Below are 16,479 nucleotides of genomic sequence, written 5' to 3'. Positions count from 1 at the left end.
TTAAGAACGATGAACAAATGAAAGTCGGACACAAATATATAATTTAAATGATTTATTGAAGTTTGCAATGTTTTGAACAGGCATCCACGCAGTCGATACCTCCCTGTAAGCGTCACGATATCGGCCTCTCACCCACAACCTCACATACGAGTACTGAATGTGCAACAAAGTGATCTTAGGAAGGCAGATATAGCAAAAGATGAACGTAAACGACAAACGATGTTTCTTTCCTGGTAAGTCAACAATGGGTCCTCAATGTACCCGCCCCGGATTCCTATGACGAAAATAATAGAATGTCGCCAGTTGTCATGACTGTATACTGCAACACCGGAAGTCCCCGGAGTTGGGGACTGGCTTCAGTCGGGAGTCCCAGCAGCTCCTTCCGAGTAAATCGCCAGAACGCCGACACCTCCTAATCTCCACCGCTCCCATGGTTTTTTTTTGTGTTGCCATAAATTATTCTCTCTCCGTTGGTGCGCGGGGCTAATGCTAATGCTAATAATGCTAATGCCCGCAAATACAATGGCGGCTTCACAAAACTTTTCAGAGTTTTACGGGGCGTGGTTTGCAATTCGCCCAGCCAATCGAAATTGGTACTTTTTCTCCCCAGGCTAGTACCACCTCTCTAGAAGGGACTACAAATGGGGGTAAAAGTTCTCTGAACTAAGTTCTCTTTTTGGTGTGAACGCAAAATTCCAGGCACTATCGGAACTAAACGGGGAAAGTACGGGTAAAAGTACTCCGGTGTGAACGCGCCTATAGTGTTCTTTTTAACCAAATATCTCGCAGAGGGGCGTTGGGAGTGGCTCCTTATTTTCATCTCAAGTAAAAGAGAGAGAATCAGCGCTTTTGAAACAGGCCTGGAACAGAGGGGATTATGGGATGCTACAATGCATGATCAGTTTGGTATTTCGAGCCAAACACTTCAGAGACATGTTTTGTATATATCTGAGACCTATAATATATTGATGAAAAACAGTATAATAAAGCGACCTTTAATGGCAAACATTAATGAATTAATACTCATCAAAAATCTTCCTTGGCTCGGTCAGAAAAGTCTGGAATCTGGTGGGGAAAACTGTGTCGACTTCTCTGCCATCAGTGGCGGAGCTGCAGGGTAATTGAATTTGGATCAAAGACATTCATGTCTTTCAAAAAGGTCTAGAGGGCTGCTCAGTTTTTAGTAATAACAGAAACGCTTCCGGCGTTGACCTCCACTGCCCCCTTCCACCTTCCTCTCCCCCCCTCTGCCCTCACCCCGAAATCCCTGCTTTGAAGGGCTCAAGGCATCGCGGCCACTCAGTCTGATGGAGAGAGGCAGTACAAAAAGAAAAGCTGGGATTTCTTAACCTGTAACCTATTCCTCCTGGACATAGAATAACATCAAATCATAGGAAATTATACACAAAATAAGACTTCACAGCCACAATGATGAAAAAATAAATCACCCATTTTACATGATTCTGTTTAAGTACAAATGCGTAATGAACTCAGTACGTGCAAATAATTTACTGTAAAAAACATATGGCTGATTCTCATTCTTCACATTATAAAATTCTTCAGACGCAAGTTGTGGTTGACTGCTCTGATCTTACAGAAACTCATTTATGGGCCACATGTTGGAGGAACATGTCAAACGATTTCCTCCTAAAGAGTCGATTGAAATAAAACGTCTGGGAAACATTCCCTCAATGCAGAGCTGACATGGCTGTATGGTATATGATAGGTCTGACAGTATAATGGAATAGGTGATGTGAGATGTCCTTTATGCTTGTAACAACCAAAGGTCATATCTGGTGACAGTGCGCCCCCTTGTGTTTGAACTATTCTGTAAATGAAAAGGCTGCTGTTGCCTACCAAGAGTATTTGAAATGCAAAAAAACAAAAGCAACAGAAGTAGTAAAACTCTTAAAGCCAGAGAATGTAAACACAGGAAGCAATAAATACGATTGTTTAGGCTACTAGCAAATGATCAACATTTGAAGATATTCTCACGTGGTAATTAAAACCGTTCTTTTTATAAAAGCTCTAGTGAGTGTTCCAAATCCGATTAAAAAGTCACTTCCTCTTCCCAGATTTACGCAGCCGTCTGATGGTGGAGGAGAACTTCAGCGCTGACCTCTCAAAAAGTGTCAGAGGACAGTCCATTTCTTTTTCCGTGTCCACATCCATAGAGGAGACAGAGATGGAGGCAGAGGTGGAGTTCCTGCGCTCTGTATCACTGTGGAGCTGTAGGGAAGTCTGTGGAGACACTGAGCGTGAATGGGCCCCGTCAGCGAGGGGCCCCGCATGTCCCTCCTGGCTCTCCTTACTGAGTCCCTCCAGGTGGGCCTGGAACGTAGTAGTCTGTTGTTCCAGGGAGAGGAAACCCTCCTGCACCTTGTCAAACTGCGAAGAAAAAGAGAGTTTTCAGTCCTGGGTCGTTATTTGAAACATCTGAACAGTGTTTGAGTTTCAGTGTACCTGCTCAATGTTTGTCTGAAGCAGCAGCTCCGGCCAGACTGACTCGCTGTGGCTGCTCACGTTGTTTCTTATATGAGTGTGACTCCAGGCTAACTCCTGGAGGAAAGGGCAGAGGACATTTCTGAGTGAAGACAGGAGGAAAAATTCAGAGGATTTCTTTTTTTATACATGAGGAGAAATTCACCTGCAGTAGCTCTGTTTTGTCCTTCAGGTGAGCCTGGCAGCATTGCAGTCTGTTCCTGTAGTGCCCCAAGATTGCAAACAGATTCTTTGCCAGAGACACAAGAGTATTACAAACAACAACAAAAGGTGAGGACAATTCATGGCTCTTAAAAAAAAATGGAAAACAAAAGACAGCTGTTTTTGTTGTAGAGAACAATTAAAGGTCAAGTAGGGGCAGGAATGTGTGTTGATTGTAGGCTTGTCACTATGTCACTGTTGGTAAATGTGGGCGTGTGTGTGCCGTGTGAAGTTGTGTGCACGCCTCTATAGAGGTGTGTATGTGTACGTCTAATGAGAAACAACAAAATAAGTTACCATAGCTATGCAGATGACACACAAATGTACGCAACAATTTCACCAGGAGACTATACTCCAATTCAAACACTGAGTAAGTGCATTGCACAAATCAATGACTGGATGTGTCAGAACTTTCTCCAATTGAACAAAGACAAAACTGGTAATGGTTTTTGGATCCAAGGCAGAACGTATAAAAGTTAGCGCTGAGCTTCAGTCTGCAATGTTCAAAACAACAGAGCCAGATATAGGTGTAGTCATGGACTCTGACCTGAGTTTCAACAGTCACATTAAAACAGTTACTAAATCAGCCTACTATCACCTAAAGAACATATCTAGGATTAAAAGACTAATGTCACAGCAGGATTTGGAAAAACTTGTCCATGCTTTTATCTTCAGTAGACTGGTACTGGTAATGGTGTCTTTACAGGTCTCACTAAAAAAATCTATTAGAAAGCTGCAGCTAATTCAGAAAGCCGCTGCTCGAGTCCTCACTAACACTAAGAAAGTGGATCACATCACTCCTGTTCTGAAGTCTTTACACTGGCTTCCAGTGTGTCAAAGAATAGATTTCAAAACTACTGCTGCTGGTTTATAAAGCTTTATGAACCATCCAGATCTCTCAGGTCTTCTGGAACACACTCCCAGAAACCTGCAGGTCCGCTGCAACTCTGCCTACTTTTAAATCCAGACTAAAGACTTTTCTTTTTGTCCCTGCTTTTAATTGAACTATTCACATCTTAAACTACACTGTAACTTTTATCCATGCATTTTTTCTTTTAATGTTTATTTTATTACCTTTGCTTTTTAATGACTGATTTTAAATGCCATTTTCTTAATGTCTTTCATTTTTGTTAAGCACTTTGAATTGCCTTGTGTTGAAAGGTGCTATATAAATAAACTTGCCCTGCCTTGCCTTGCCTTACGTCACTGGCTATTTAAAGTCATCTGTGAACCTACTGATTATCAGATTCTTTTGACATATTTGTATTTTGGGTTTCTACTGTATATGTTTACATGCTTTAATCAAGCACAATTTTTTTTTAACACAATGTCTGTTGGAAAAAACCCTGTAAAAGTCCCCATTTTTTTAATTTTATGCTCATATGGTTATAAGAAATGTTAGGGTGCTTTTATTTCACACATAGTCGGTTAGTAGGCCTTCCATATACTCAAATGTGTGTGCAGTGAAAAGTGAGTTTTTTTATAATACTTCCCCTTTAACTTTGGAAAACTACACCTTCACACCTGCTCACCTCTGCGTCTGTCTGGGCCGAGGCCAGGTCTCCGGGGCTCCCCTCTTTGGTGAGTGTGACCCCGGTGTGCAGCTCCTCCAGCTGAGCCCAGAGACCTCCAAGACCCTCCAGCATGTCTTTCACACTGGCTTCAAAATCCCCCTGCACCTGCACGAGTCTACGCAGTGACCTCATCCTAACAGAAGGGAGAGGAGATGTTAATCCAACTGAGCAAAGTTTCCAAGGAAGCAGAAAGCATGTATACTATATGTTGAACTCACCTCTGCTGCAGGTAGGTGCGGATAATCTTCACTTTGTCTGCCAGAATAGAGTCCTGGTGCAACTCAGACCTGATATCAGCCTTCTCAAGTGTGTGAGACACTGACTAGAGCCAAAAGGAGGATTCAGAGGGTCAGGGTTTAGTTTGTGGGTTTGTCTGGTTTGGCACTTAAAATGTATCCATCATGTGGCTTTGCAGCGATCGGGATAAATACATCAAGCTAAAGTCACTTTCATTTGTTTGCACATAATGCTTTCACATAACATCTCTTGGGGATGTGATCAAGGAATCTACTTGCATTTTATATCCGTTCACATCTGCTGTACACATGAAACTGTCTCAAGAAATATTTTCAGACAAAAATAATGTTTAGTTGAGATTTAATAAAAAAAAAGGTTCACCCAGAGAATAACCATAATATAAGACAATTTTGAAATAAATGACCTCAGAAAAGAATCATTGGAGGGGGGATTATGATCATCTTTAGAGGATGTAATTCTCCTGGCAAATTCAATGAGTCTGATGCTGGTGCCACAATGAGGGACCAATTATCCCAGTATGTAAGCACATTGTTAGAATTAAGATTACAAAAAACCTGATTTCTATCATTAGTTGTTGAAATATTCATATGTCATAAACGACAGCTGTACCACTGGACTTCTTGGGGGTTAGTAAACTAGGATTATGGCCAAATAGGCTAACTGCTATCATAGGAACACATTCTTAGTATGTGCAAATGTGCAGACAGGAAATACAGAAGGAGACATAGCATTAATATTTTTCTCCTCTGCCAACGTGTTTGAGTTCACACGACAGCAGCAGAGAGTTTTGCCCCGGGCTAGAATATCTGTGAATGCCTGAGTGCAAGCTCTGATCTAATATCACCAACAAAGGCTGAGAACACAGGAGATGACAGGTATTGCTGGAGGCTGCTCTGTATGTGAGAGGGTTTTTTGATTCTTCAGGGAGGTTTTCTCCCTCTTACCTCCAGCCTGAAGAGCAGAGCCTGTATGTGTGGCACGCCGGGGTCTGGCAGCGTCTCCTGGAGCACACACAGCAGCAGACTGTCAACCAGGGCGAGGGCCAGGGTGAGGGCCAGAGCTGTGTCAGGGCCCGGGCTCCCCGGTGGGGGCATGCTGGAGAAATGATGAGAGCACAGTGAGCATGTGTGTTGATTTGTTTTAAAAGATTATGATTTTTTTTTAATTCTGTTGGAAATAGCTTTTTAAATTACAGTTGTTTGATCTGATGAATATACGGGTTAAATTAAGAAATCTGGCCATGCCTCATCATGACTACTACTTTTTTGAGAAACAGGTAAATAAAGCATTTGATAGCAAATGACAGAGAGGTTTAGGACAGGTTTCCCAAAAATATGGATAAGGCAGATTTTTGAAAGGGAAATATCATGTGAATTCACTTTTTAAGTGCTTTTGCACATGCTCGAGTGGTATCTGGAGTGCTTAGTCGACAACATTTGGAATAACACAACCCAGTCAGTGTTTGTAGATTGTCTTGATGAGGGATTCAACAAGCTGTTCAGATTAAGTTCCCCTTCCTATGCAGGCTCATTGGAATATTCCACCTAACAACGTGAGAACTACCTTAACAAAGGTGCACTCTATTTTTCTCAAAGCCAATCAGAGCAGACTGGGCTTAAAGAGACAGGTGCTAAAACAGAGTGTTTCAGATCAAGGGTGAATACAGGTGTATTCAGACAGACATTATGAGAAGAATAATGTCGTTTTTTTTAACAATGAACTATGTGTTCCAGTAGAATCCCAAAATACAAATATGACCAAAAAAAATAGCATTGTATGTATCCTTTAAATTGACATAAGCTATTTAAAGGTACCATCTCATGCTTTTCCGGTTATTACCCGTCCCCTTGTGTCTTATTTAGCTTTTTATGCCCTCCTCACCTCATACCTCAAAGACCGCACCTACGGGGTTACTTGGAGAGGGTCGGAATCCGACCCTTCTCAATTAACTACAGGGGTCCCTCAGGGCTCTGTTCTTGGTACCCTCCTCTTCTCCTTGTACACAAACTCGCTCGGATCAGTCATTAGCCCGCATGGTTTTTCATACCAGGGAGCGCTGACGACACCCAATTAATTCTGTCCTTTCCCCGCTCAGAGACCCAGGTCGTCGCACGCATCTCAGCTTGTCTATCTGACATCTCTCAGTGGATGTCTGCTCACCACCTCAAGCTCAACCTTGACAAGACTGAACTGCTTTTCCTTCCGGGAAAAGATTGTCCCACTCTTGATCTAACAATCAACATCGGCACCTCTATTGTTTCCCCGACTCAGACTGCAAGGAATCTAGGTGTGACCCTAGATGTCAAGGGGTGAACACTGAGGCATGAACTCAATTGCACGACTCAAAACTCAGACTCAGATAGCGTTTCAAAATAAAGACTTTACTGGAATTTTGCACAGTAATAAAATAAGGAAAACAAAACACTCTTTCGAGGAAAACTAGAATCGTGATCTATAGCATAGCTCCGTGAAAGGTCCGTGAAAGGTCCGTGAGGTAAGCCGATACGTAGGTCTTCGAGAGACAACGAACTGACAATTAACAGGAGGGAGCTAACACAATATATACACAGGTAAAGGGGACACAGTTGGAAACAATCAGGGCGGGGAAAATAATCAAGGACGCAGGAGACAGAAAGGGGCGGGGAGCGTGGAGGCCTGAAATGAGAGGAAGAAATAATTAAGGGCATAGACATAAAGCACAAGACAAAGGGACATGACAACTCTAACATAAAGAATAAACTTTCACTATACGTTTCTTGGACATGACAGTACCCCCCCTTCTAGGGATGGCTCCTGACGGCCCAGGCTCCTCTGAGTTGAGGCGGTCAAAATCCTCAATGAGGTTTTTGTCTACGATGAAGCGGGAAGGAATCCATTGCCGCTCCTCAGGACCATAACCCTTCCAGTCAACCAGTACCTGTCACCCTCTACCCTTTTTCCGAGTCAATAGTGACTTGACCGTGTAAACCGGACCTCCATCGATCATCCGGGGGGGCGGGGGGGGGGGGGGGGGTTTGACGGTGGGAACCATAGCGCTCTCCTTCAACGGTTTTAATTTCCCTACATGGAAGGTGGGATGTACCTTCATGGCCCTGGGAAGCCGTAGTCTCACTGAGACTGGGTTTATGACCTTGGTGATGGGAAAAGGACCCACAAACCGGGGAGCCAGTTTTCGGGAGAGTACGTGGAGGGGAAGGTCTCATGTAGAGGGCCAGACTTTTTGGCCTGGCTGGTATACAGGGGCTGGTCGGCGTTTTCGGTCTGCTGCTCTTTTAACCAGTTGCGCATTCCTGCAGAGTATCTTCCTAGCCGCAGCCCACACGCGCCGACAACGCCTGACCAGAGCGTGGGCAGACGGGACCGTGACCTCCCTCTCCGTGGCTGGGAACAGTGGCGGCTGGTAGCCATAAACACAGTGAAACGGGGACAGGCCCGTGGCAGAAGTAGGGAGGATGTTTTGTGCATACTCAACCCAGGTGAGGTGCTCGCTCCAGGAGGATGGATTCTGGGACACCAGGCAGCGCAGGCAGGTCTCCAGTTCTTGATTAAGACGCTCTGTCTGGCCGTTAGACTCCGGATGGTATCCAGACGAGAGACTGACCGTGGCACCGATGAGGCTGCAGAACTCCTTCCAGAAGCGTGACACAAACTGGGGGCCCCGGTCGGAGACAATATCCTTAGGGAAACCATGAAGCCGAAACACATTCTGCATCATGACCTCCGCCGTTTCCTTAGCTGAGGGCATCTTGGGCAGAGCAATGAAATGTGTCATCTTGGAAAATCTGTCCACTACCGTGAGAACTGTGGTTTTACCTCTAGAGAGGGGCAGGCCAGTGACGAAGTCCATGGAGATCTCTGACCAGGGCCTGTTGGGAATAGGGAGTGGTTGTAATAGTCCTATTCGCGACCTGGAAGAGGTTTTGTTTCGAGCGCAGATAGGGCACGCCTCCACATACTCCTTCACCTCCTTCTCCATGGATGTCCACCAGAAACGTTGTTTAATAATGAACATAGTTCTCTTGACTCCGGGGTGACAGGTGAGCAGCGAAGTGTGAGCCCAGTGGATCACCTGTGGTCGCTCGGCCTCCTGAACAAAAATCCGGTTAGGCGGGCAACCCCTTGGTGCAGGAGATCCAGCAGTGGCACGTATTACCTCCTTCTCTACTGGCCAAGTCAGCGCTCCTACCACCCGGTTCAATGGGATGATGGGTTCCGGCTCCTTGGCTGCAGGCACAGGGTCAAACAGACGGGACAGAGCGTCAGGCTTGACATTCTGAGACCCCGGCCTGTAGGAAAGAACAAAGTCAAAACGGTTGAAAAACAAGGTCCACCTAGCCTGGCGGGAGTTCAGTCTTTTTGCCTTTCTTATGTACTACAGGTTCTTGTGATCGGTCCAGACCACAAAAGGATGCTCGGCTCCCTCCAACCAATGCCTCCACTCTTCCAACGCTAACTTCACGGCCAGCAACTCACGGTTTCCCACGTCATAATTTCTCTCTGCCGGGGAGAGCTTCCTGGACAGGAAAGCGCAGGGGTGAAGTTTGTTGTCCTTCTGTTGTTGCTGGGAGAGGACCGCTCCCACCCCCTCGTTGGAGGCATCCACTTCCACCGCGAACTGGCGAGTGGGATCCGGCATGGTAAGTATGGGGGCAGTGGTGAACATCTTTTTCAGCCGAGAAAAAGCCTCCTCAGCCTGAGGAGACCACACAAAAGGCACCTGAGGGGACGTGAGGACATGAAGAGGGGCTGCAATAGCGCTGAAGCTCCGCACAAAACGTCTGTAAAAATTAGCAAAGCCTAAAAACTGCTGCACTTTCTTGCGAGAGTCAGGGGTAGGCCAACAGGCTACTGCGCTAACTTTTTCTGGGTCCATCCTAACCTGACCTGGGGAAATGATGAAGCCCAAAAAAGTGACTGTTTCTACATGAAACTCACACTTTTCAGCTTTGACAAACAACTTATTTTGGAGCAGTTTCTGTAGAACCAGGCGGACATGTTGTTTGTGGGTGTGAAGGTCAGGGGAGTAGATCAGAATGTCGTCCAGATAAACAAAAACGAAACGGTTCAGAAACTCCCTCAACACGTCGTTGATCATAGCCTGGAAGACTGCAGGAGCGTTTGACAATCCAAACGGCATGACCAGGTATTCATAATGTCCTGAAGGGGTGTTAAAACCCGTCTTCCATTCATCGCCCTCCCTGATCCTGACCAAATGATAGGCGTTACGCAGGTCTAACTTGGTGAAAACCTTGGCTTCCTGAAGCTGCTCGAAAGCGGACGAGATGAGAGGGAGGGGGTACCGGTTTTTAACCGTAATGTCATTGAGAGGTGAGTAGTCGATACAGGGCCTAAGAGACCCATCCTTTTTGCCCACGAAAAAAAAACCTGCACCTGCTGGGGATGAGGAATGACGAATAAGCCCTGTTTTGAGGGAGGCATCAATATAGTCCTTCATGGCCTCTTTCTCAGGTCCTAAAATTGCATAAAGTCGACCCTTAGGAATGGGAGACCCGGCAATCAAGTCAATAGCACAGTCATAGGAGCGGTGAGGAGGAAGAGCCAGAGCTTTGGACTTACTAAAGACTTCACTAAGGTCGTGGTAGCAGGAAGGAACTGAAAGTACATCCGGAAGATATATTTTTGGGACTGTATCCTACCTAACACTCCCAGTGTTACATCTCCTGTCAATCTCTGCTACCTGCTGAAAACAGTGATCAATGCAATTCTTTCCTCACCCCTCCACCCTCCCAGATTGCCAATCTATGTGAGGGTTATGAAGTTTCAACCAGGGAAACCCCAAAATGAGTGGATGTTGGGTTAAGTTGAGTTAAATAAGTGAAAAGACATTGTCTCGTGGTGGTTATCATTACATCTTACTTCCAAAGGCTCTGTTTGGTGAGTCACTTTAAACAACAGCCGCCCATCGAGAGCATTCGCTTCTAGAGGCTGGGGTAGAGGTTTAGTTTTGATGTCCCATTTTTTAACTAAACCCCAATCCATAAGACTGTCGTCCGCCCCTGAGTCAATGAGAACACCATGAGTAACTACATTGTCTCTGATTTTTACCTGGATCCGGGTCAGGGTGCGAGGAGGAAAGTCAGAGGAAGAGATCCGGCTCACCAACGTACTCCTCTTTATTGGTGAGCCTCCTCTTTTACCGTACAAGCCGCATGTGGGTGTCCGCGCTGCCCGCAGTAGAAACACAGACCCTCCTTGAATCGATGCTGACGTTCATTTTGATGGTCAGTTCGTACTGTCAAGTGGTGAACACTGAGGCATGAACTCAATTGCACGACTCAAAACTCAGACTCAGATAGCGTTTCAAAATAAAGACTTTACTGGAATTTTGCACAGTAATAAAATAAGGAAAACAAAACACTCTTTCGAGGAAAACTAGAATCGTGATCTATAGCATAGCTCCGTGAAAGGTCCGTGAAAGGTCCGTGAGGTAAGCCGATACGTAGGTCTTCGAGAGACAACGAACTGACAATTAACAGGAGGGAGCTAACACAATATATACACAGGTAAAGGGGACACAGTTGGAAACAATCAGGGCGGGGAAAATAATCAAGGACGCAGGAGACAGAAAGGGGCGGGGAGCGTGGAGGCCTGAAATGAGAGGAAGAAATAATTAAGGGCATAGACATAAAGCACAAGACAAAGGGACATGACAACTCTAACATAAAGAATAAACTTTCACTATAAGTTTCTTGGACATGACACTAGATAACAAACTGTCCTTCACTGCAAACATAGCTGCTACAACCCGCTGCTGCAGATACACTCTTTACAACATCAGGAGGATACGTCCCCAGCTGACCCAGAAAGCGACGCAGGTTCTGGTCCAGACTCTTGTCATCTCACGCCTAGACTACTGCAACTCCCTCCTGGCTGGTCTACCTGCATGTGCCATCCGACCTCTGCAGCTCATCCAGAATGCAGCTGCTCGCCTGGTCTTCAACCTTCCTACATTTTCCCACAGCACGCCGCTCCTCCGCTCCCTTCACTGGCTTCCGGTAACTGCTAGAATCCACTTCAAGACAATGGTACTTGCGTACCATGATGCGAATGGATCTGGCCCTTCCTACATCCAGGACATGGTTAAACCATACACCCCAGCACATGCACTCCGCTCTGCATCAGCCAAACAGCTCGCTGCACCCGCACTGCGAGGGGGACCCAAGTTCCCATCAGCAAAAACACGTGGGTTAGCTATCCTGTCTCCAAAATGGTGGAATGAGCTCCCCATTGACATCAGGACAGCAGAAAGCTTACACATCTTCCGGCACAGACTGAAAACTCATTTCTTTCGACTCCACTTTGAGCTATAGAACTATTAACAAAGCACTTATATACTAACAAAGGACTGACTTATCTAAAGCCAGTTGAGTAGCACTTGAAATGTTTTAGCTCTATGAAACCTGATGTACTTCAAGTTTGTATTTTGTTGGTCAAACGCACTTATTGTAAGTCGCTTTGGATAAAAGCATCAGATAAATGTAATGTAATGTAAAATGCAATATAATTATGCATGTAAACGGTCTGCAAAGTCACAAACCCTCAAAGTACACCCTGTAGCGAGTAAAACTCTAACACAGAAAATAACTGTCTATGCTGCCCCAGAACGCCTCGTTGGAGATTTGTTTTCTTTTCTTGCTGGGAACAGTGATGTGACCATACCCAAATGGACCCATTGGTCCAAATGGACACACACACACACACACACTCTCTCAGCGGCCAAACTGTGACGCTCTGGGGGGGTGCTAGTAGAGCCTCGCAGCGGCGAAACTGTGGCGCGCTTATGGCCCGTCCACACGGCGGCGTGCGTTGAAGCTTCAATGCCGCTTCCCATTCACTTTGAATGCGTTACACTGTAGGTGCGCCGCGTTTGGGGGGTGCGGGTGCTAGTGGAGCCTCGCAGATGGGGGTGCTGCCGCCCCCTCAGCACCCCCCCTTCCCGCGTCCATGGTGCTCAGGCTGAGTTCAGGCTGAGTTTTGCGCTGTCTCGCTGTCTCGCAGAACCCACGCAGCAACCAGGAAACAACACCAGTAATAGAACTCACACTGTCCCCTCCTCACAGCAGCGAGCGGCGCAACGTCCCGCCAACACGGCACCCAGACCCCACACAGCATTCTCATCGTCATTTTCTGGTTGCTAACAAACGCCATTGAAACACATAATCACTGATGTTCCGCTGTAACGGTGGTGGACTCATCAGAACAGAGTGGGCGAGCTGACCAATCAGAGCACAGTGGGCTCACAGGGAGGGGGGGGGGGGGGGTGCAGGAGCTCCAACAAGCCGTTTAGGACAGAGAGTGAATACAAATACTATACAGAGATGCTGTATGAGAAACCAATGTGAGTTTGGAAAATTGCACAATGTAAATCTATTCTAGTAGACCTCAACAATGGAATTATGATCAGTAGAAATGGCCATGACATGGGACCTTTAAAGCTGTGGGCAACTGTTTATGCACTTGGGGCATGGAATACCAGTGTTGAAATAGGCTCTAAGGTATTTTTTGTCCAAAATATCAAACCATAAAATTAATTCTCACCTTAAGTACTGGTCATTCCTGTGTTCCATAACAACCTCCTGCTGTATCCTCAGTCGAGGCTCCCCCTTGAATAAAAGCAAACACACTGAATAAGCATGACATGATTAAATCCAGCAGCACGGTCAGGAGAGATTCCCCTCAGGCCTCTGCGCTCACCCCTTGCCGCAGGCGGCCCTTCAGGGCATGGACACAGCCTCCCAGAAGCATCCACAGCAGAGACACCAGCAGGAGCCTGCCGCACACATCTAGCAGCAGCAGAGAGGGGTGCAGCGGCGCCTCCACCTGGCACACTGACCACACTACAACCACAGGAGCCACACTGGAGCAGCCTTTCCAGGGGCGCAGCGTCTTCAGAGTCTGTGACCAACCTGTGTGCTGGGGCTGATCAACAACTGGGGTTTGGTGTGAACTTCTGAATAAAGGGGAAACAGAACAGGTTTATTGATAATTAAATAATGGGCTTACTTGCTGTACCTATAGGCATCTTTGCTTTTTGTTGAGCTTACACACAGTTTCCCTCTTTCCCATGATGTGAACTATTCAAAATGATTATTCAGCAACCAACCAAGTCTTGTCAACATTAATTTGACCATGATTCAGCTGTTTTTTGTAATTGTTATGAGTTGTAATTTGAGAGTTGCCCTGGAGGATTTTTCTGGATTTATATGTTGGTATGTGCTTGTAGATTTGTCTCTATAATGTAGAGATAGTGACTATGTAATGGCATTGCATCTAAATGTATTGTTATAAGTGTCTGTTGATTGTTTTGTGTATCGAGGTACTGCAATGATGAGAATAATATGTTTTAACGGCTAGCCTCAAGTAAGTACTTTTCTTTTAGATTACTAAGACATAAGGTTCTGAACTTAAATATGAAATGACTAAAATCTTTAAGGTTTTCTTATTTTTATTTATGTTTCAATTACTTTTTATGTAAATGCACTTGATAAAAAATATTCTGACAATGCAACTGTGTGTACTTCAAACATAGCCTACTAAAAAAAAAATCTAATGATAAAACTCTATCAAGAATAAATATATAGAAGTCATATTGTTACTTAAAAAAAATCCTGAAATGTCCCCTTAATTTCTCACAAATCTATGAATATATTAGGGAACAACAGATGCCATGAGTAGGAAAGTTATAGATTTGTTTTGCACTCTTCACACCATTTGGTCAATCTTTTACAATGATGGATCAGCTGAGCAACAGATGGTTCTCCCTACAGTACACCATCACTGTATGATAGACACTTCAGGTCTTTTAGCTCATGTCTGGTAAACAGTAGGACCCTGAGGTGTAACGTTGAGAGACATCTTCCTAATAGAGTAGAAAAACACACACTGTCAACAGAGATGTTCTCTTCCCCGTAGCAGAAGGTAATCAGAGACCTGCCACTCAGACGCTGATTCAAAGGAAAGGCCAGAAACACACAGGAACCTACCTCTGCTGAGTTTTCCTCCTCTCCTCGTCCTCTTTGACCTCCATCCATTTACAGACCCGATCTGCTCTCCCTCCCTGTCCTGTACCACATTTACCTTCAGAGTGGACCACTGTCAGCAGAGGCATGGCACCACAGACACACACATGCTGACTGAAAGTGCACCAGAGCCATCAGATCAAACATACACACCTCCTGGTATGTTATTAGGTCTGGGACATGACAAGCTTGATAAACTGGTTCTACTAGACTCTAGAGGATTGTTTTTTAAGTAGGTAGTGGCTCTCTCCTTTTCCCACCTTCCTTCCATGAAGGAATGTTTAGACATACTGATGACAATTGTGTTCAGGACAAGCCCTGCTGCACCCAATCCCTCCAAAAAAAATCTAGTTTCTGTTCTGTGAATCACTGGCACACACTAACACTGAGCTATTTTTAGGTCAGGTTATCAAAAACCTGGGATCTGAAGAGTTACATTTACAATTGAAATTACATTTATTAAAAATACATGTTAACAAATGGAAGAGAGACAATTAAAATCATGTACACCCTAATTAATTTTGTCTGTTCAATTGTTATGTTCTAAATTAATTGTAAGATGCTGTAGAACTTGTTTCTGTGTTTTGAGGCCACACCACCATCTAGCAGTGAGAGCAGGAATAACATCCAGATAAATCAAGCCGGACCTAAAGAGGACATATTATGCTAATGTTCAGGTTCATATTTGTACTTACCTCTACTGTTACATGTTTCCATGCTGTGATGTTCAAAAAGCTGTTTGCCTGTGCTGCAGCACCTCTTTTCACCCTCTGTCTGAAACCAGAGCCCAGTCTGCTCTGATTGGTTAGCTGGCCGGCTCTGTTGTGATTGGTCAACAAATTAGAGAAGTCCAGCATCACGTACAATGTGTTGGAGCGCAAGTCAATATAAGCTTGAATGTAGTGATGTCACTTGTTACAGAAGTAAACAAAGGAGTCCAATGGAGGCGTTTTAAGCAGGTGGGGGGGAAGAAACTCCCTCTTGAGGAACTTTGGGATTTTAGCCTTAGCAGAACATTTACCATTTACATTCAAAAATGGATATAACACTTCAGGAAAGGGAAAACTCCAAAAAGCATAATAGTGACTCTTTAAACTGAGTTTGAACCTGAAAACACCTTGGAATAGTTTGGGTTATTGAGGCAAACACATTCATATTGAAGTCATCTGAAAACACATTGTACAGATATAAAATAATTTAATTTCTCAACACATGGTCAAAATCGTCGCTCTACCTGATCAAACCGATTACATTCCTGCAATATTTTTTTATTTATTTATTTTTAAATTGTACACAGCATGGCCTATTGTCATAGACGGATATAAATAACTTTTACAATGGCCGTTCATTTAGCCTGTGTTCTCCAATACTTATTCCCTCACATATTTGTGTGTGAACGGCTTACAATATTTTGTAGGTGAATAGATTAATAGAGTGGAATAGGCCTTTACTATCCTTAAATAATGCAACTTATTGAGTTGTCCCTATTTTTTTACAACTGCAACACAAATATTTTTCACTTGTCTGTCTAAAAGCTTCTACAAAAAGTTGTGTTCACCCGTTAGGACAGATGACCAAGTTCGCTGGCAGCTGTGTGGCTCTGATTATCCTCAATGCAAAGAAACGATGGAGAACTGTAAGGAAAAAGAAAGTAAACTAAATATCTGAAAATCTGTTTCTGTCCTCCAGTGTTCCAACTTTTCTTACTGCAGTGGTGTGTTTGTGTTCTCCAGGACGTACTTACATTATTTTTGCCATATTTCTGTGATGATTATCTTCTCTTTATCCTGTGAGCTTTGTAAAACTAAATGTACTTATTCTTGGAAAAGCAATAATAATATCTTCTTGAATATTTACTATAAGTAGTTGTGACCATGACCAATGAAAAGATATTTGGGGGAAAA

The 16,479-nt window shown here is 44.5% G+C and overlaps 1 protein-coding gene across 3 annotated transcripts; it reads right to left on the bottom strand.

Annotated features, from left to right (window-relative positions):
* Nucleotides 1–1,429: 1,429 nt before the first annotated feature.
* LOC307035402 (uncharacterized protein) lies at nucleotides 1,430–16,319 on the bottom strand. Of its 3 annotated transcripts, XM_079674642.1 has the most exons (10): nucleotides 15,271–16,319; nucleotides 14,540–14,633; nucleotides 13,251–13,506; nucleotides 13,095–13,159; nucleotides 5,480–5,630; nucleotides 4,496–4,599; nucleotides 4,236–4,410; nucleotides 2,648–2,731; nucleotides 2,464–2,559; nucleotides 1,430–2,388 (listed from the first exon to the last, which is right to left on the bottom strand). In XM_079674642.1, the coding sequence occupies exons 1-10, from the start codon at nucleotides 15,290–15,292 to the stop codon at nucleotides 2,059–2,061; spliced, it is 1,377 nt and encodes a 458-aa protein (XP_079530768.1). In that variant the 5' UTR covers nucleotides 15,293–16,319; the 3' UTR covers nucleotides 1,430–2,058. The 3 variants fall into 3 exon arrangements, with proteins under 3 accessions (XP_079530768.1, XP_079530766.1, XP_079530767.1); XM_079674640.1 differs by lacking the exon at nucleotides 15,271–16,319 and having other exon boundaries at nucleotides 14,540–14,752; XM_079674641.1 differs by lacking the exon at nucleotides 15,271–16,319 and having other exon boundaries at nucleotides 13,251–13,503; nucleotides 14,540–14,752.
* Nucleotides 16,320–16,479: the final 160 nt, after the last annotated feature.

This window comes from Notothenia rossii (assembly GCF_949606895.1).
Source record: "Notothenia rossii genome assembly, chromosome: 4".
Classification (NCBI taxonomy): Eukaryota; Metazoa; Chordata; class Actinopteri; order Perciformes; family Nototheniidae; genus Notothenia; species Notothenia rossii.
This window is presented reverse-complemented; position numbering and strand designations above follow the sequence as displayed.

Coding starts and splice junctions, on each gene's coding strand:
- LOC307035402 (XM_079674640.1), bottom strand. CDS start 14,664: ATGCCTCTGCTGACAGTGGTCCACTCTGAAGGTAAATGTGGTACAGGA. Junction 2,732..4,235: donor CGGCCCAGACAGACGCAGAG/GTGAGCAGGTGT, acceptor TCTCTGGCAAAG/AATCTGTTTGCAATCTTGGG. Junction 2,560..2,647: donor ACAAAACAGAGCTACTGCAG/GTGAATTTCTCC, acceptor CCTTTCCTCCAG/GAGTTAGCCTGGAGTCACAC.